At 37.4% G+C, this 20911-nt stretch overlaps 2 protein-coding genes and 3 long non-coding RNA genes across 5 annotated transcripts in view; 3 read left to right on the forward strand and 2 right to left on the reverse strand.

Annotated features, from left to right (window-relative positions):
- Positions 1–4828: 4828 nt before the first annotated feature.
- Positions 4829–20911, reverse strand: part of LOC136239149 (uncharacterized) — a 29251-nt gene continuing 13168 nt past the window's right edge. Inside the window, exon 3 of the long non-coding RNA XR_010693370.1 lies at positions 4829–4947. This is a non-coding gene — a long non-coding RNA (uncharacterized lncRNA). The remainder of the gene's footprint in view (positions 4948–20911) is intronic.
- LOC136239050 (uncharacterized) lies at positions 6096–8406 on the forward strand. The gene is made up of 2 exons (XM_066029792.1): positions 6096–6692; positions 6751–8406. The coding sequence occupies exons 1-2, from the start codon at positions 6627–6629 to the stop codon at positions 7351–7353; spliced, it is 669 nt and encodes a 222-aa protein (XP_065885864.1). The 5' UTR covers positions 6096–6626; the 3' UTR covers positions 7354–8406.
- On the reverse strand, positions 8040–10612 carry LOC136239049 (uncharacterized). Its single transcript, XM_066029790.1, has 3 exons — positions 10586–10612; positions 10028–10176; positions 8040–9827 (listed from the first exon to the last, which is right to left on the reverse strand). The coding sequence occupies exons 2-3, from the start codon at positions 10140–10142 to the stop codon at positions 8419–8421; spliced, it is 1524 nt and encodes a 507-aa protein (XP_065885862.1). The 5' UTR covers positions 10143–10176; positions 10586–10612; the 3' UTR covers positions 8040–8418.
- Positions 15116–17921, forward strand: LOC136239147 (uncharacterized). Its single transcript, XR_010693368.1, has 3 exons — positions 15116–15629; positions 16936–17007; positions 17526–17921. It is a non-coding gene; the product is annotated as an uncharacterized lncRNA (long non-coding RNA).
- On the forward strand, positions 18531–20066 carry LOC136239148 (uncharacterized). The gene is made up of 3 exons (XR_010693369.1): positions 18531–18664; positions 19708–19771; positions 19820–20066. It is a non-coding gene; the product is annotated as an uncharacterized lncRNA (long non-coding RNA).

Here is a 20911-nt window from a genome sequence, read left to right on the forward strand (position 1 = left end):
ATTGATTTGTAGAAGTTGATTTTTCGGATTGCGGACCCTACCCATGTAGCCGTATGTGACTCATATAGCGATAAGCTTTCCGGTTGGGGGAGGGGAGTGGGCTGCTGCTGTTCATGCATATATAGCACAGTGTACAGCTATAATACCGCTTTGATTGCCTGTAATCCCTCGGTATACTTAGTATCTGATAAGAGGGAGATGATATAATATATTAATTTTTGTCTTTGCCCTTTACACTCATAGACTATAATTATATTGTTTGCATAAATTTAACATAATTACATAGCTATGTTTTCACACTTAATTCTATTCTATGACCCATGCATACATGCATGCAGCTGTGCCTGACTGCTATATTTGAGTCTATCTCTTAGCATAAATATAGATTACCGACTATATAGTGTAACAATGTTAATACAATATCTCGCCTTCCACCAGGAAGTTATTACAGCTGTTTTGTCATTTAGCATTATCGTGCACGTGTGTGTTGGTAGTGTGTTGGTAAGAAATTCCTTGTGTTAAGCATGTAATGAGGAGTATATATGCATATATAGGCCAAAGTCAGCAATCTTCCTATAACAATTGTTGCTATGCAATAAAATTACCTGTTTAAGATTTTCATGGTTGCTATAAGCAACCCATTACCATTGCTTTGGTGTCATAATCATTTAAAGTTACAGCAAGATTTGCCTAGCATGCAATGTTCATGCACTATAGGCATGTAAGCCATGTATATAATACTATGGTATACTATATTTATTGTCAAGTCAGACGTGACTCTCTCTATATATAAATATACTTGGCGCAATGACTATACTATTAGAATAATCAACTGCATATCAAAGGATCAATGTTTGTGACAAAGCAAAAGCTATATACTGATCTATTGACTATAGTCTATCTATCATATATCAGTGCTGCTATTGGGGATTTTGTACAGGACAGCAAGGTTGCTCCAGGAATATTGGTGACTGGTATCCAAACTTTTGCTGTATGTACATTTAATCTAGGAGGTACGCTGGCAATTACTGAAACTGGTAACAATATTCACCAAAAAAACTTTTTTTTAATTGACAGTTTAAAAGTATATTATTAAATTGACAGTTTAAAAGTATATTATTATCAACTAATATAGGCTGCATGCTTAATTGTGCTTGCTACTGTTGGCACAGTATCAGGTACAAGCTAAAGGGAAAAGGGACAATATTTGAAGCATATGGATGCTATTCTGGGGGTCTGGGGCATGCCCCCAGAAAAATTTTCAGATTTTAAGACTCTGATACAAGATTTTGGACTATTTTTAAATGTGTTAGCACAGGTAAAGTAAGTAGCTAGCTAGCTATTTACAAGGAATACAAAGAATGTGACTGTTTTATTAGGGTGGTTGACTGCTCTATTAGAGTATTTCGATCTGAACTTTTGTGAAAATCAACGTAAAATATAATTTTGATTACTTGAATAGACTTAACCAGTTCCTGGAAACCTCAGAAATCCTCTAGATCCGCCCGTGGTAACACAATAAATTTCTGTGCATGTTTGAAAATACATTTACCATGCAGGCATATCAGTATAAGCTACAGCTGTAGGACCCAAATATATAGTTATATACAATGCTTTTATTGAAGCACTGCCTTCAAACAGAACGGGTAGAAGGGATTAAGAAACTTTTAATGTACTCATATAGGAATATGACTTCAAACATTTAATGTATTATCGAGTCTGTTGAAAATAGAAATATACCCTATTAGAACAGTCAACCACTATAGCTGCAAGGATATACGTAACTTGAACATAAGTGCATGTCTGACAATCCATATATATTTGCATCTATCTATCCAATGATGCATTTATAAAATGACTTTCGACTGCATTATTATAGTGAAAAACCTTCTGGATTAACCACAGTATGACAAGGTCAAAAATAATAATATTAGCTATACATCTATTTACTTATTATGCCATGCAGTATAGTAAAAAAAAATCCATGTACATGTATATATATATATATATAATGATATATCATAGAGTAATCAAGATTTGGACAGTTTTAATGATTTAGTTCATATTATATAGAACAAAGACTCACTAGCTGATGCACTATCTATCTGTACTTCACAACCTGCACACGTTCATGAAAGCATGCACATCGACAGACGGACAAACAGTCTTGTAGATCAATCTACAATTAATGAGTCTTTATTGTACTGACTACTCTATATTAGAGTATTTTGAATTTGTATATTATATGCAAAAAGCTTTCAGTATATATTATATATATAGCTATCATAATATATATAGCTATAGGACACCATAGTTATTTGATAAATCCCAAGCCATATCAACCCTAGATTTGCCAATGCACACATTTTTCCATTAGGAAAGCTGTCACAACAAAGAACTCTCTATACAATACTTCAGTGGTACTCATTGAAAGTTTTCTAAGTTGTTTTCTTGCTTCATTCATTACCTAACATGTGCATACACTTTTAAACAATACAGTATAATTATGCATGCAAAGACAGCTCTTGCTGTTCTTATCTTGTTTGGCTTTCCATGTGACTGGCAGAGTTGGGGTAGTTACTTCAGAAAAGTAACTAGTAACTAGTTACACTTTGCTTTTATCCCATGTAACTTAGTTACAGTTACAGTTACTTTTCAAAAGGTAACTAAGTACTGTAGTTACTAGTTACTTTCGTAGTATAAATTATGACTTGTTTTTAGCTTTTGTAACATGAATTTTGCTAAGATATGCATCATTAGGGATGCAATGCATATGTGCACTTAAAATAACAATTCTGTGGCTATTTTAGGTTAGTTTTAATTATTGCTACATCTCACAACATCTGTTACTCAAGCTGAATCATAGAGAACAGTACACAGAATGTGTCTACTTAATGTGGCTGTAGCATATATGGCACAAAAATTGAAGTGCTCTTTACTTTTAAAGCATCATTAGTTATAGTTCCAATGTAACTATTGTGATTAGTTACTATTGTAACTTAGTTACTTTTCAGACAATTACTCCTAGTTACAAGTTACTAGTTACAAAGCAAGTAACTAGTTATATTACTAGTTACTTTAAAAGTAATCAGTTATGTAACTTAATTACAAAAGTAACTAGTTACCCCCAACTCTGGCAACTGGTTTCAGCATATAGTCTATACTGACAAGTCTCATGCATGCATGCATGCAGCATTTCCATGCACCTTCCTTTTCACTCAAAAGAATAGGACACTTCAAGCATGAAGCCGGTAAGAAACTACTTTTTAATCTTGTACGAATTCTATCTAGTTGCATCTCATATTACTATCACTGCTATTGACACCATCTATCATCCTATATCCTGCTGCTTTGAAGGTCCCTTGATGCTCAATAATGCTATCACTGCCTAACTTTGGTCATTCATGCCATATATAGGGGTTAAAAAAAGGATCATGATGCTATAATAATTTATTTACATAATGACATCACTCACATTGCTGTTGTTAGCTACAGTTTTCAGTGATTGATCCATGTAGGGAGGTCACAATGAGCAAACAGTTGCAAACTTGGTACAAGATACAGGAATCAGGGTTTGCAAGCCTAGAATCTGCTATTGCATTCAATTGTACATTTGCAAAGTTTTACACACAACTGTAAGTCTGATATAACATTATAGCTACTGTTATAATAAATAGTATATAAATATAAACTCCACAATCAACAGCAATTATACAGCAGCAAGAAGATGCTTGTGATTATGACTCGTATATATATATATGTACCACTCTGCGTGGGCAGTTCAAAGGCACCGCCAGTGCCATAATTTGTATATTGCACTGCTGCAGACCGCAGCGAGTGCATTATAACTTATAACGCACTGATTGCGGTTTTTCCACAACGAGTGCATTATAAGTTATAATGCACCGACCGCAGTGCAATATACAGATATTGCACTAGCTGCGGTTTTTGTGCAGCATAGCACAAGTGCCGGTGGCGAAGACCACTACGACACCTCACCTAATAGGTGGAAGAACACTTCACAGATCACTCGAATTCTTTTATAGCCTGACATGTAAAGGTCGATTGTGGGCCATAACGTCACCAATACGTATAATGTTTACAAGCAGCCAATGGCGATCGAAAAAGCCAACACGGGTGGCCACAACTCTAGTCTACATATATATATATAAACGTACTTATACACCTTACTAGTCTGGTGCCATCTTAGCCCAGATTAAACTGTAGTCCACTTCGACAATGACTCAATAAAACAAATATATTCTAAATAATACTAACCTTTACGTTCGATTGTGGTAACCAGTTTTGTCATGCCACCAGATTCGAGTTTATCCAGTGTGAATAGTAAGAATTAGACTAGTATCGTTTAGTAGTTGGGTTTGTTTACTTAAAACGTCTATTTAGCTACTTTTTTTCGCTTGAGGGAATCACTATGGCGATTAGTCTATATGGCGATTGAGTGATCACGTACTACATAATGAGAGTCGAACAGCGAATGCAGGTTAGTGATATAACCCATAGCTTACTAGCTTTCAATATCTCAGGTGGCTGCAGTACTGCAGGGGGAACGTCATCTCAACGTCCGGCTTGGTTACCCACAATCGATGTTAGAAACCTGGCCTTTATAAGTGTTACAGCTGTCTTGTGAGACTCTCCCCACCTATTAGGTGAGTGGTACATAACAGTTGTACAACGTGCACTCGTGCTCTGCCTGTATAAACGCACTTGCCTTTGGGCCTAACGGCCCTCAGGCTCGTGCGTTTATATCAGGCAGAGCACTCGTGGCCGTTGTATAACTATATAATATATATATACATATAGCTATGCAAAACACATTGTTTAGTCTATAATCCATCAGCAGACTGTCAGTGTGTTAGCTTCAGCCAAACATTAGCCAATCACAGTGCTTTAATTCACTCATGCTTTAATCTCTTTCTATATAGTCACCTGCAGAACAAAAGAGGTTGTATAGCAGTACATATAGTATATATGCATGCATGCAAGTAAGTTTAAGGAAGTATGACATGTACATATAGCAGTGCAGTATATTAACCATTTTTAATGACTGCTCTATTAGAGTGTTTGATGGGTATTGAAATTTCTTACCACACACTAGTACAACAAAGTTGTGAATTTCACTGCAGCAGTATACTTATACTATTTTTAATTGAAGATGATCTCACTGCATTGGCATTCTGTCAAATGGTCAGTAAGCAACAGAAAGATGCTTGTTTACCATACATGTATTACTGGAACACATTAATTACATGCTAAATAAATTGGCAACTACACTATACCTGAATTGGTTGTGGGGATATATAACTCGGTTCAGTTACATCAATATATATATAACTACACCCGTTATGGTCTATAGCTATATACAAAATGAAATTTATATAAAACAGAATCTATATTAATAACAGAAAGCTGAAGCTGGAACATGACCCTTAAAGGGTTGACCAGAACTCAAGAACCAGAGTAGAGTAGCGGAAACCAAAGACAAATGGTATATACCAATACACTGTCATTGTACACTATGCATGTAGCTATATTCCATGCAGAATGTTCACGTATACAGCTGTAATGCATGTTTGCTATTGGTACATGTATGTCATGTAGAGTGCTGGTCGTGCTGGTCAATCAGTACAAAACTCTCTAACAGAGCAATCACTGCAGCATGCCACTTTGGTTACTTTTTGCATTCAAGATATGTTACTGCCTCGGTTACTGCACTCACAGGACCAAATTCGTCAAAATTAATATTGAATCGACCATCAAAAAAAAATTTGCAGCCCTTTAATTAATCATACCGCCCTCAGAAATATTCATCGCCCTATGGAAATTAATCAATGTGCAGTTTTAATTTATTTATACCGCCCTCATAAATATTCCATTATCCATCAAAAATTAATTGTGCAACTCATTATAATTTCAACACCTGGCTTCACCCACACAAAAAATTACACTGCATCTACCAAAATATACTGTACTATTTTGACACTAATACTACACCATACTATACTATGGTGTAGTATTAGTGTCAAAATAGTACAGTATTTTGGTAGATACAGTGTAATTTTTTTGTGTGCCAGGTGTTGAAATTACAATGAGTCGCACAATTAATTTTTGATGGGTGATGGAATATTTATGAGGGCAGTATAAATAAATTAAAACTGCACATCGATAGAGCGTTTGCATATCCATGGTAACCGTAAATGACGTTGACTGACACACCTCCGCCGCCATATTGCTGTACCACCTGTTATACGAGTGGTCCTATGATTGTGGTAACCGAAGTGGTAATGACTGTTTAGATAGTGAATATGGTATGAAATCAATGCGAATACATAGTAGTGCTGTTACTATTGCATGGCTGTTGTTGATAGGATTCATCTAGTGATGTTTGTCTTAGTCAGCACGCACAGCTATTGAAAGTGAGTGATAAACGAAGGTACCTCAGTGACAAAGATAGCGGATGTTGGCGATCCCTATTGTATACCAAGTGCACAGCTTAGTAAGGAAGTTATCCCGTCGGTCACAAACACAGACATCTTCAACTATCTTGTTTTGACTACAAGCTTCTGTACCTCTGAGATGTGTAAAGCTTTGATGCTTACAAGTACTTTATGTGTGACTTTGTGAACTGTTTGGGATCAAAGAAAATTGGTAGTAAAATAGTTACAGTTGCCAAGGTATGTAAGAAAGATAAGTACCCATATTATGTAGTATAGTAGTTTAATACAATTACAGGTGAGACATTCGCAACGAGCTAATGACCCTCCACTTGAATCATGGGTGATGTGTCTACTTGATGGAACTGTCGATTGTGGACATTGTACCTGCATGGCAGGACTTGGAGAAGTTTGTTCTCATGTAGCAGCAATCCTTTTCTACCTGGAATCTGCAGCTCGATCAAAACTAACTTGCACACAAACTAGTTGTATGTGGAAGGAACCTACCTTTGTTGATGCTATTCCATACTTGCCAATTTCAGAGCTGCCACTGTCCAAACCAAAGCCTAGAATCAGCTGTAACAAAAGGAGAGGGGCTCATCATCTAAGTGACATTACACCATTTGAGGATATGTTTCAGGTAGCAGAAGAATTGCCAGTTTCTGAGCACCCATCCACTAGTTCATCAGCCTGTCAGTCAACAAGTTCCTTGTTGTGTGTTCCTCCATCTGCTGAGGAGCAAATGGTCTTCCTTAGAGATATTGCTCACAACCGACCGGCAATTTGTTCCATAGTACCTCCATTTTCTAATGAATTTAAACCCACAGCAAATACTATTCAGCTACCTCCATCACTGCTTGATCTGTACAACCCAGAAAATGAAGAATTGCTTTACACTTAGTTGTTGGAAGTATGTGATGAATTGCAGTTATCAGTTAGACCAGAAGAGGTACAGAATATTGAAGTTTACACTCGAGAGCAAGCCAAGAGTCCAGCTTGGTTTAAACAAAGAGCAGGAAGGATTACTGCATCAAAAATGAAAGCAGTTTGTGCCACAGACCCAAGCCATCCTTCGCAATCATTACTAAGCCAGATCTGTTATCCACATTTGAAAAAGTTCACAACGCCAGCAACCACATGGGGGTGTGAACATGAAGCAGTTGCAAGATTGGCATACATTGAGATGATGAAACCCATGCATACAAATTTTCAGTACAGAAATAGTGGATTCGTAGTAAGCACAGAATATCCATACATTGGTGCCAGTCCTGATGGAGTGGTGCAGTGTGACTGCTGTGGATGTGGGGTACTGGAAATCAAATGCCCATACTGCGTCAGAGAGAGCACTCCAGATGAAGCACCCTATCTCAATAATGGTAAACTCTCTGAAAAGCATGAATATTATTACCAGGTTCAGACACAACTGCTTGTTTGTTCAGCAAATTATGCTGACTTTGTTATAGCTACAGTCAGTGATGCTTCCCCCAATTTGTCATGTGAACGCATCTTTCTAAATGAAAGTTTTATAGAACATGTTAAAGCTGCCAAAAAGTTTTTCAAAATTTGTCTTTTACCAGAGTTACTTGCTATGTGGTACTCTCGGAAGGCAGTTATGCCTGATCAGACTGCTGCAGCTTCAGTGGTATCTGTTGAATATACATACTGTTACTGTAAGGAAGATAAGGGTGGTGAAATGGTTGGATGTGACAATCCTAATTGTTTACATGGCTCATGGTTTCACCTTGAATGTCTCAAGATACCTAAACCACGTTCCAGTAAGTGGTATTGTCCAAACTGCAGGACAATGCCTGAGTTTTCCCGTAAACGGCAGCGGACTAAGCAGTGACTTCACCTTGTGTTAGTTTATTATTAACTATTAAAAGTTTGTATAGGTTTTTTAATGAAGTAAATAATAACATGACAAAGTTCATCTATTAACAATAATAATAATTGTTCAATTACATGACTATTTTACTGGTACAACTGAAACACAAAGATTGTTCAGGGCCGAACGCACTAATATTATTTTATCGATTGGTGGTTTGTCGCCAGGGTGTTTAGGCTTTAAAAAATCAATAGGGATACAACTCATCAAAATTGAGTACCTCTGACGGGTAGCTCCAATGACACGTTCTATGTGTATCCGTACATTCGCTAACTTCCTTGTTGCCTCAACATCTATGGGTGAGAGTTGGGAACAGCCTCTTGTAAATGATGGTATATGAAGTGTTTCCTGCATTCTGGCCACATCTTCAGCAATATCAAATCCCCGGTCCGCAAGAACACAATCTCCTGGAAGTAATTTGTTTAAAAATCCAGAGTTGACTGTCAAAAGTTTGTCACTGACCCTTCCACCCCAGGCAGGTGAAATAAAACTTGTTACACCTTGTGGACACATTGCAATGAACACTTTTGCTGTATTTGCATGCTTGTATTGAGACCAAGTGGATGATTTTGCCACTAGATGAGTAGGGGTTTCAATTTTAATCTCAAAACAATCAATCACTACAACAACCTTAGTGCCATATGTTGCCCGAAAACCGCTGGGCATAGTCTTCCATAATTCCTCTCTTTCAGGCCACTTGATGAGCCACTCCAAACGACAAGACATTATATCCAACATTTCATGGAAACGCCTACTGACAGTTGATGTACAAATTCCTAACCGGTAAGCAATGTCTTGTAATCCCAAGTTAAGCCTCAATTTCATGAGCACTATCATGAACGACCTCCAATAGTATGAACGTTTATCACCTAGTGCAAAGGAGCCCATCACTAGTTCAAATGTTTTTAACAGGAGAAGACTAGTAGCTAACCCAGTGTAGTATTGTACCTTGGCATCATCAGACATAATGTTGTTCTCACAGAAAAAATTATCGTCATCTGTCTGTACGGCTTTGTTACACATTTTAGGTGGCCTTGGAGTTTGAGTTTCACCATCAGCTGTCTGTATTGCATGATCTATCAGCCCACTGTTTGAATTAAGTGACAACTGACTGGACTGTCCTGTTGTTGTACTAGTTGAAGTCAAGGTACCGTTTGTCAAAATAAAGGTTGGGCTAGTGATCAAGGTACTGTTTGTTGTAGAAGTTATGGTTGACATAGTGGTTATTGTAGAGGTACTGGTTGAGGTACTAGTTGTTGTAGTTGAGGTACTAGAGGTAGTTGCCAAGGTAGAGGCTGAGGTACTGCCTGATGTACTAATATTTGAATTCGTCTCGAAAACTCTTCTGTTCCTCTCTTTGGCTCGTGCTTCTCTTTCTGAGGCTCTTTCACTAGCTGCATGTGTTACTGCCACATCTAGCTTGCTGTGTCCAAGTTCCAGTGTGGGGAACCAATCAACATTATGCTTATCCATTGTGTCAGCAGGCTTCCCTACAGATCATTTGACAAATGTTAAACTCATGAGTATCAATGATATCAAATCATGGATTATAAATTTCCTAGCTACTCAGGAAATGTATAATCTGAACTGAAAGCCAACACGCATACAGTGTACAAGTATAACAAATAATACACTATAAAATATTTTGTATATAATCAATGCATGCACTTTCAATAGATACTGTACTCACTAGCCACAAAATGACACTCGCAAACCCAGACATTTGCTAGCTTCTCCTCCGTTAAATCCTCTCTCGAAATAGCTTTCAGCCAGGCCCTCCTTCGCTCTCTAGTAATCTCCAACATTTGCTGACCTTGATGCTGAATAATGGCTGGAAGCCTATAAAATGAACATTTGTGACCGGATTTGCGAAAAGGTACCTTTTCCACACATTTGACATAGCAGCAAACAGAACGATATAACATGTGACTCCTTATACTGATTAACTTGCTCTTATCATCACAATGTAGCCAGATACTGTAGCTAGATTCACTGAAAAATTTAAGCAATTATATGCCATGATCAAAAAGTTATGAAGCTTTAAAGTTCAAAAAATGGGTCAAATTTTGTGTGTGAAAAAGGTACCTTTTTGCAAATCCGGTCACATTTAGTCTTGGATGACTTCTTGGAGCTGTTGATTATCGCACATCCAACCATATTTAAGCAACAAATAAACAAACAATTAATCCTTGAATAAGCCGTAAAACCTTGAATAAACAGTAAACCATGAGATACGCCACTCACTAACCACTGTCCACGTGTTTCGGTACAGCAATATGGCGGCGGGGTGTGTCAGCCAACGTCATTTACGGTTACCATGGATATGCAAATGCTCAGGGCGATGAATATTTAATAGCCCTCGCCAAAATTAATCATAGTATTGAATCGACCTTTTTAAAAAATCATACCGCCCTCAGAAATATTCATCACCCTATGGAAAATAATCTATGTGCAGTTTTAATTTATTTATACTGCCCTCATAAATATTCCATCACCCATCAAAAATTAATTGTGCAACTCATTGTAATTTCAACACCTGGCTTCACCCACACAAAAAAATTACACTGTATCTACCATAATACTGTACTATTTTGACACTAATACTACACCATACTACACCATACGTTTTTTTGTAGCATGCATAATTTTACGAATTATTTTTAAATTTCGATTTTCAATACACATGCTTGTGTGAACAAGTCGGGTTTTTGCTGAGACGGTCACATATTTTATCAATACTCATTATTACCTATAGTATTCATCTCTATCTTGATTAATGGAAGGCATAGCCCTGGTTAACTTAAAAGGCTGTCGCATGATCAAAATTCTGTATTAGTTAGTAAACTGACTAAGTAACACAAAGGCATGATATGGTTGTGTTACAAGGACTTGAAATTGTGATTGTTATATTTATACAGAATAGCTAGTAGTGGCAGGTTAAAACAGCTGTACCGCACCCTCAAATAATGCTGGTGCAGCACTATTCAAAGGGTTGTATTCTAAACCCCTACAGCGCAAGTCAAGTAAATACAGTACATTTTCAGTAACACACCATACAAACTGCTGAATGTGTATGTATGGTGTGTGTAAGGCACATACAACGAAGAAAGTCATACACACATTGACTACAAAGGACAAGACAACTACAGTACTAACAGTACCATGCCAATCATTATACATTTACTATGACTTCCAGCAATACCGCACCAAATTATGGGTTATTGCCACCTTCACTCATTCAGCAGGTAACAGTGTATAAATTCTCAATTGGAATTTGCTTTTCAAGAGAGGTTGTCTTTCTATACTGGTGGCCATTAAGACAGGTTGTACTGATAGAGTGTACATACTAGAGATGCAACAATATCCTCCACTTAGTGTCGTTTGATAGTGATGCAATGGAGACTATGTATTATTGCATTTAAATACTATACTATTATATTGCAACTCTAGCACGTATTTATAACAGGAATGTTTGTTAACTGTTTAGACATACTGGAGCCACACCCACTCATCTGGATTCTACAAATGGAGTCATACCAACTTGTTGTCATCATACTTACTCGTTACTCCCATTGTGTTTGGATGAATATACATGCCATCATGTGAGACTTACTACCATGGCGGGCCACTGGAAAATATTTGCATAGCAGTTATATTACAGTCATTATTGTACAATTCTTACATTATTGCTGTGAAAAGTGTTTGGTATTGATGTGTCCTCTGTATGTTGTAATTACATGTGTAATTTCGTGTGGGGTGCTGCTATGAAATGCAATACATGGTGACAATTGTATTAGGCGATTTTGCACGGGGCGACTAAATTCAAATTTCAAACTAGCCATTCTCGAAAACAAATGTTTCAATCTGAACGAAACTTTTAGAACAGTTTAAAGACACATTTCCCTGCATGCCAAGCGGGTATTACGGAAAACAACAATCTGGGATTTGTATTTGGCCTCTAGGTGGACTGAGGACGACTGAAACTTCGTCACGTTTGGTGCTGAAATTACGACTGTAGGGTAATCATGTATGGTGAAATCGATGATGTGAATCTTGAGGTGATTGAGTGAATACTGAAGCGATAACAGGGCAATGTTCGGAATGCACAAAGGAACGCAAGGCATACACCTGCGGTTGCGTCTAACCGCATGCGATTAAAAAAAAAATGAAACTATTAAATTCCCCTTTGATGTCGGCAACCTCGATCATGAAACAATCGTCATGGATTTGCTTCACTGCTTGTGTGGTAGTTATTAGTGACACGATGAGTTCAACTCCAGAGTTTCAGAGGGATAGCGTAAGTGACGGGTGGATTACAGGAAGGCCGAATTTGACAACGTTCATTCTTGTAAAATCCTCACTTGTAGTGGTCGCGTAATTTATGTCTGCGGCGCGCGTTTCTGCTTTACTGGCCGCGCGCCTCACTACCGTGAGTCTTGATAGTTCAGTTCTAAATATGTAACAAGTTACATTTAAAAAGCAACTATCCCAACACTGCCAATATGTTAAATGACTTGGTATCATTACAAAGCATGCAAGGGTTGCTTTAAAATTTAGATCCCTCTGATCTGCAATTAACTATATGGTAGACTATTTTTGTCATTCAATGCAATTAATGCATATAGGTTGTACAGTGGTTTATATGTATATACATTTTATAACATAAATGAAAGATTCGAATCTTTGAATGAAAAGCTGCAACATTTTGCAATAATTAAAACCCACAATTAAAGTTTTTTTATTTATTGCATCTAAGGATTATAAAGAGCTATTACTTGTTGAAGTACTACTCATTAGACAGTAAAGTAGGGTAGGTAGAATTCTAGAAAAATGGTAACGTGATGGAGTGAAAAACGGAAACAGGAATAACTGATGAAAAAAGTACCTAGTGAAGGTCATTATGCCACAGTACAATGCTTCTTTGCAGCATTCTTAGATCTTCCTGCTAAATGACTGTAGCACTCTAATAGAGCAGTCACTCTACCACTTCAATTAATGTTCTAATAGAGCATTCAAGAATGTTTGTTTGTTAATAACTACTCCACCAGGGACAGACCTATAACTTATATGGACTATAGTTGGTGATTAGGTGCAGGGTAACCAGGCTGATGCATGCAGTAAATGATCATGACTAAATCCACAAGGCAGACATTTCAGGATCATACAGCATGCACACTTTGTTCTTTGGTCAGCTGCTTACAGCTTCACGTGTAACTGTGCAGCATTAATGTATAAGTAAATGAAGAGTATTTCACTGCAAATGTTTAGCAAATCACCAAATATTAGTCTTGCCAATATTTGTTGTTATATATATGGTACTTATCTGACTGCTCTATTAGAGTTACTGGTTGTTCTATTAGAGGATGCTATTCTTTTCCATGACACCAGGAAAAAATTTATAGTAAAGCACAATAGTCTGCCTATTAAGCTAACATTAAGCTTCACGCTTCAAGCACTTATAGTATTATGCTTAAAATTATACCACTGTTATCAGTATGTGCCTAAATCTGTAGTTTTAGGCCTGCAACAAATGTCAAATTAAGTACCCAGATATTTGGATGTCTAACTGAATGAATTACTGAACAATTTGGGTAAAATTTTGAATCATGCACAATGTGCCAGAATTCAGCTATAGTATATATTGCCACATACGATATCTATTATCTATTGCCACTTAATTCCTGAAATTAAATATGTGTAAGGTATTAATCGATTTAAAAGTAGCACAGGCAAACAACTAACGATTCATATATTTGTACAACCCTATTAAAAATGATACTATATATGAGTTATAAGTAGGGATCTGTACTAACTATCCCATCCAAAAACAGCTTATAGCTGTAAAAAAAGTGCGCGTCCAAGTAAAGCAGAGTTAACTACGACAAAAAGTAATGATATCATAATGCGGCCATGTGCGAGGTGTGCAAGTTGTAAAATTAATATTAGCTAATCAGATAATACAATATTATTGTTAAAGTGTTAATGAGAACTATGTGATGCTGCTAGTTTTTAAGTGTGTGAGCATCTTCATAAATGCCACATAAATTTAATTCTCAATAAAGCAATGTGTATAGATTCTCTGATAGTAATAAATAGTTTGAGTTTGGCCACCTTTCCTTTGTTCGTAGCATTGCTGTATACAGGAAAGGCGGCCAAACTCAAACTATTTATTACTATCAGAGAATCTATACACATTGCTTTATTGAGAATTAAATTTATGTGGCATTTATGAAGATGCTCACACACTTAAAAACTAGCAGCATCACATAGTTCTCATTAACACTTTAACAATAATATTGTATTATCTGATTAGCTAATATTAATTTTACAACTTGCACACCTCGCACATGGCCGCATTATGATATCATTACTTTTTGTCGTAGTTAACTCTGCTTTACTTGGACGCGCACTTTTTTTACAGCTATAAGCTGTTTTTGGATGGGATTTCAATACTTTTTGTTAGAATAAGCAATGTACTGTTGATAACAGTAGATGAGTTTCCATGGTTTTGACAGAAACCCCAGATTACAGTGACAGAATATTAAAATAAAACTGTAATTTTAGTGGCCAGGGCCGCCCACATTGGGGGTAACTGGGGTATTTTGCCCCTACCACAGCCCGAAAGGGGCCACTTGAATACCTGTTTAAAGAAAGATCGATATACTCTAATAGAGCAGTCAGGATCTAGACCCTTCCTTGCCCCTGGGCCCCTCTTTAACTCTTTTCCCTGGGCCCTCTAATTTCTCAGGGCGGCCCTGTTAGTGGCATGCAACTGCAATCAACTAACACCCATTTTAACTATTAAACCCTTAACAACGCTTTGCCTTTCATCTTGTACTGCATTGAAACGATCAAAATACTCTATTAGAGCAGTCACAAAACAGCTGTAACACAGCAATCAATATTTAGCATAGTTACAACTTTTGCTTAGCATCGGATTGTATAGTTTAAATTACTAGCTACTTACAGACTTTACAATATAAAAATATGGCACTTGTAGAAATGTGACTGTTCTATTAGAGTATCTCGATCTACTTCAAGCATTGACTAATTCAAGTGAAGAAGCTACGCCCCTGCCAAGAGATCTTGTGAAATGAAATGAGAATAGTAAAGAAAAGGCAAGTATGTACAGAGACAATAGAGGGGCGCGTAATTATGTCCTGTTGTAAATAAACGCCTTTAAAATTTATATTACTACTAAATAAACGCACCAGAATAGGCTTGTGTGGCTGTTGTCTCCAAGGTTGTCTCATTAGTTGTCTTTTCGTGTTGAAGGGATTTAGTCGCAATTGGTGAGTTTAACTATACATGTATTTGTGTTGTAAAACTTAATTGTAAAAAGGCGATTAGCACATATCATGATAAACATGTATTTGTCACAGTAGAGTCTCTCACGAAGTCGCGATTATTACGAGACATTGGACCAGGGTAAAAATTTACTGCTATATTTAGAGGTTGTAGCGTTTGTATATCATAGTATCTTAATAAATAATCCCCCATGATCACTAATCACTAATAGTAGTACAGTGAAAACTGGTCATTATTCAGGCCGTAGGGACAAAATTTTCTTACCTTGCCTTTTAAAGAGGTGGCTGCATTAAGCGGCCTTAAAAAAAGGTAAGAAGCATGCTGTTCTAACTGGCTATAGAGATGGATTTAGTGTATGACAGCGTATGAGACAGTGAGTGCTGGTAGCAAGGGGGCAGCCAATCTGTTAAGAGCACCAAAGGCACTGCTTCAGACATAGGCAGTTGACTGTCAGCCCCAAGTGTAAAAAGTTTCACTATTGGTCCTTATAAGCTCCTGATGAAGAAAGTGATGAAGTCATTATCCATAGGATATATTTTTCAGAGTATCCTTTTCAGTTCTACAATATAGTAGCCAAGCATAAGATGAACATAACACAGCATTCCAGTAGTTTAGTGGTGACCACAACACTGCCTGAGTAAACTGTGGTGAGATTTGAGACTACCAGAAGCCCTGGAATATCTTCAACACATGAAATACCAAATATCTAATGCCTGGCTTTCATCCACAGTGGACCTGTCTTGGTGGCCACTTGTACAGAAGGGAAACAGCTGCCACACAGTCTTGCGAGCGAAACAGCTAGTTGCCACACCCCTTAATTATCAATTTGTAAAATCTTTAGCAAAATTGTGTGTGCGAGCAAGTGCGATGTGGCAGTGCCGTGTATATGGTTGCTGCCTAGCAGTGACACATCACGAGTATTGAAGTCACAATGCATTACTGTATCATCCATCTAAATACAATCTCTGAATGTGTCATTTTGTGTAGAGAGCAATCTTCCACAAGAAGTGACCTGCAGGTTTCAGTGTATATTGTTAACCATTAATATTGTTCACAATATTGTGAACTATATGTACAGTGAAACCTCACTTAGTGGCCACCTCTTTAATAAGACCACCTCATTATATTGGCCACCTCTAGTAGGTCCCAAATATAGCTAAGCATTACTTATGACCTCATTAATAAGGCCACCTTGTTATTCAGGCCAAAGTTTTTGGTCCCACAGCCTGCCATATTAATGAGGTTTCATTGTACTTATGTGAATTTTTATTTTTCGAAACTTTTCTTCAGGTTTACTGATGGGCACTATGAAGCATTGTTGACTGGTACGTGTATAATGTGGTGACTTGAAATTCTAAAACAGTACGTAGCATGTCTTGTATGTACATGTAATGTGTTGTAATGTGTCCACACATCCACACATCTTAGAAATAAATATAATTGTATTCTCTATAAATAGTCAGTTCCATTGTGCCACTGGGTCATAAGTTGGTTGAGTATGGATCATCCAGGGCACTTGAGTCACATTTTGTCCTGGCCAAGTGGATCTCATCCACTGACAGAATATACAGGATCAGATCACGTGTATAAATTACGGTGGAACTTGTTTATTGCCACCTTCACTCATTCAGCAGGTAACAGTGTATAAATTCTCAATTGGAATTGGCTTTTCAAGAGTGGTTGTCTTTCTATACTAGTGGCCATTAAGACAGGTTGTACTGATAGATAGAGTGTACATACTAGAGATGCAACAATATCCTCCACTTAGTGTCGTTTGATAGTGATGCAATGGAGACTATGTATTATTGCATTTAAATACTATACTATTATATTGCAACTCTAGCACGTATTTATAACAGGAATGTTTGTTAACCGTTTAGACATGCTGGAGCCACACCCACTCATCTGGATTCTACAAATGAAGTCATACCAACTTGTTGTCATCATACTTACACGTTACTCCCTTGGATGAATATACATGCCATCATGTGAGACTTGCTACCATGGCGGGCCACTGGAAAACATTTGCATAGCAGTTATATTACAGTCATTATTGTACAATTCTTACATTATTGTTGTGAAAAGTGTTTGGTATTCATGTGTCTCCTCTGTATGTTGTAATTACATGTGTAATTTTGTGTGGGGGTGCTATAAAATGCAATAATGCATGGTGACAATTGTATTAGGCGATTTTGCACACTTCCTTTTTAAGCTAGCTACATGTGCTAATTACTCACAGCTTGTGTCAACAACTGGTAACCGCAGTTGTACTCTTGTGTCATTCTTTAAGCCGCGCCCTTAGAGGGGACAAATTATGTGGGGGCGACTAATTTCAAAACGAAGGATGGTATGCAGCACCATAGATTATATCTATGGACTATAATCTATGGCAGCACACTTCTTGGTGGCTATATGTACTGATTAACTACATAGAGCGCCAGTTCATCAATACCCAGTGACCGCAGTTGTGCTCTGCGTCATTCTTTAAATTCCGAGTAAAATTCTTAGAGAGCAAATGACGCGGGGCGACTAAATTCAAATTTCAAACTAGCCATTCTCGAAAACAAATGTTTCAATCTGAACGAAACTTTTAGAACAGTTCAAAGACACATTTCCCTACATGCCAAGCGAGTATTGCGGAAAACAACAATCTGGGATTTGTATTTGGCCTCTAGGTCAACTGAGGACGACTGAAACTTCGTTTGGTGCTGAAATCACGACTGTAGGGTAATCATGTATGGTGAAATCGATGATGTGAATCTTGAGGTGATTGAGTGAATACTGAAGCGATAACAGGGCGATCAATGTTCGGAATGCACAAAGGAACGCAAGGTATACACCTGCGGTTGCGTCTAACCGCATGCGATAAAAAATAAATTAAAAAAAAATAATAAATGAAACTTCACCTTTGATGTCGGCAACCTCGATCACGAAACAATCGGCATGGATTTGCTTCACTGCTTGTGTGGTAGTTACTAGTGACACGATGAGTTCAACTCCAGAGTTTCAGAGAGATAGCGTAAGTGATGGGTGGATTACAGGAAGGCTGAATTTGACAACGTTCGTTCTTGTAAAATCCTCACGTAGTGGTCGCGTCATTTATTGTCTGCGGCGCGCGTTTCTGCTTTACTGGCCGCGCGACTCACTACCGTGAGTCTTGATATACTACACAGTACACACACAGAGTGCAAAAGCATAGCCTCTAGCAACTGTACTCTACTGCCACCTGACAAACCAGCACCAGAATGCCATGCACCACCCAGGTACTTGACTTCTTAGTAACAGATGCACGCATGCACGTGCACGCACGCACACACACACACACACATGCTACTATATGGGCCTATGCACACTAGCTACTATGCTTTCAATTTTGGCATAGTACGTACTTTAATAAGCTGTACAGGAACTTAATAGCAAGCTCTCAAGTTACACTGTATAACTAGCTGTGCTACAATAAAAACTAACAAACTAGTATTTTTTTTAAATTATTAATTTAAAAATGAAGTAGGGATCTATGAAATAAAAAGTAGTGAAACAAGAGATGAATAATGGTATTACTGCATAGCTCGATGGGAAAGTCCCTACTTTGGCACATTAGCTATAGTCATTTTTGCTCAATGCCAAAGTAGGGACTTTCTCACCGAGCTATGCTGTAATATCAGCATTCATCTCTTGTTTCACTACTTTTTATTGTATAGATCCCTACTTCATTTTTTAATTAACAATTTTTAAACATACTATCAATTTATGGAGCCCACCATCAATTTTCTGATAACAAAAAGATTGAGACACTCTAATACAACAGTCACTTGTTCTAGAGCAGTCAGTATAAGTGATCTTGAAAGGCTAAAATTTCAGGGGCATGCCTATCATCACATTCTGTGTACCATTAAGTAAACACGTGCGCGTTTGTTCACATTGTGTTTGTTCATGTGTATCTACCTTCTTGATGAATAGTTGGATTTCTATGGGTTAATTAGTGAATTTCTTTTCATTGTCTGTTGTACCAATGAGTTATGATGTGTCATGCGCATTAACAGATAATGTTTGTTTATTTAGAATCATTGGATGACTATTGTCATTCTTGTGGAATGGTTAGTTTGGATGATGATAGAGCTGATTGGTGAGGTCTAGTTGTATAAACAAATTTATGTGTGGACTTCATGCATAGGTCGGGTGCAATAGTTGCTCATGGGGGTACCATGAATGGTGGTTAGGAAGACATGTGGTTACAGCGAGGTAAGATGAAAGTGGATATACCTTTTCTGGGCCTTGCTGTTCATCAAATGGAGCTGCGCCTTTGTAACTCATGCATTGGAGTATAATGATATGTATCACAGAGCATACGTACCTGATTCCAAACACTATAGCTGTATATGTTTGCACTAATAACTGTATCACACATAGGTGGCATTATGTAACCACATAATTATTGTGTTACATCCAAACTAAATCAGAAACCAAAACTTTAAGATGTGGCAATTTTTTTCTCAAAAACACAGCATATTTTCTGTGATGTACCAAAATTTATCCTTGTGTAGGAAGCATGGTTCCTACACGTGTAGGGCAACATTAAGAAATTTTATAGGAAATATTCCTGCACTGTTGAGTTTTGTAAGAAAGATTCCTACACATGACATAATGTGTAGGAATAATTCATACAAGTGTAGGAATTAGAGGAACAATTCCTACACTTGTAAGAATGATTCCTACACTTGTAGGAATGATTCCTACACTTATAGGAATGATTCCTACACTTGTAGGAATGATTCCTACACTTGTAGGAATGATTTCTACACTTGTAGGAATGATTCCTACACTGCAAGAAGATGTCTTACACTTTGTGCCAAGTGTAGGAATCTTTCTTACAAAATTCAGGAATATTTCCTACAAAATTCTGGCAAAATTCTCAATAAAGCACTACACGTGTAGGAACCATGCTTCCTACACGTGTAGGAACCATGCTTCCTACACAAGTGTAAAATTCCTTCCAGCACTTTACCTCAAAATTATGATTTCTTATTTAGTTTGGAATATGTTATCTGCATGCATGGGATGTGAGAGTGAAACTATAAGTACATGTACCGTTTGGACTGGATAAGACTTGGACATCAGAGATATGATGTTGGACACAAGTTACAATGCACCATGCAAACCTTATGTGCTGATACACATTTCATGGTGCAGCACATGCGCTGTGTTTGTATGCATGTGCTGGACAACTGCTAGAAAAAGTATAACAGGCTGGATTCGGTAGCTATAG

The sequence above is a fragment of the Dysidea avara genome, chromosome 11 (genome assembly GCF_963678975.1).
Source record: "Dysidea avara chromosome 11, odDysAvar1.4, whole genome shotgun sequence".
Classification (NCBI taxonomy): domain Eukaryota; kingdom Metazoa; phylum Porifera; class Demospongiae; order Dictyoceratida; family Dysideidae; genus Dysidea; species Dysidea avara.

Excerpts from the sequence above, each read along its gene's own strand:
- LOC136239050 (XM_066029792.1), top strand. The coding sequence starts at position 6,627 with ATGTGTGACTTTGTGAACTGTTTGGGATCAAAGAAAATTGGTAGTAAA. Across the intron at positions 6,693-6,750 it reads AAATAGTTACAGTTGCCAAG|GTGAGACATTCGCAACGAGC; the intron begins GTATGTAAGAAA and ends ATACAATTACAG.
- LOC136239049 (XM_066029790.1), bottom strand. The coding sequence starts at position 10,142 with ATGTTGGAGATTACTAGAGAGCGAAGGAGGGCCTGGCTGAAAGCTATT. Across the intron at positions 9,828-10,027 it reads CGAGTGTCATTTTGTGGCTA|GGAAGCCTGCTGACACAATG; the intron begins GTGAGTACAGTA and ends AATGATCTGTAG.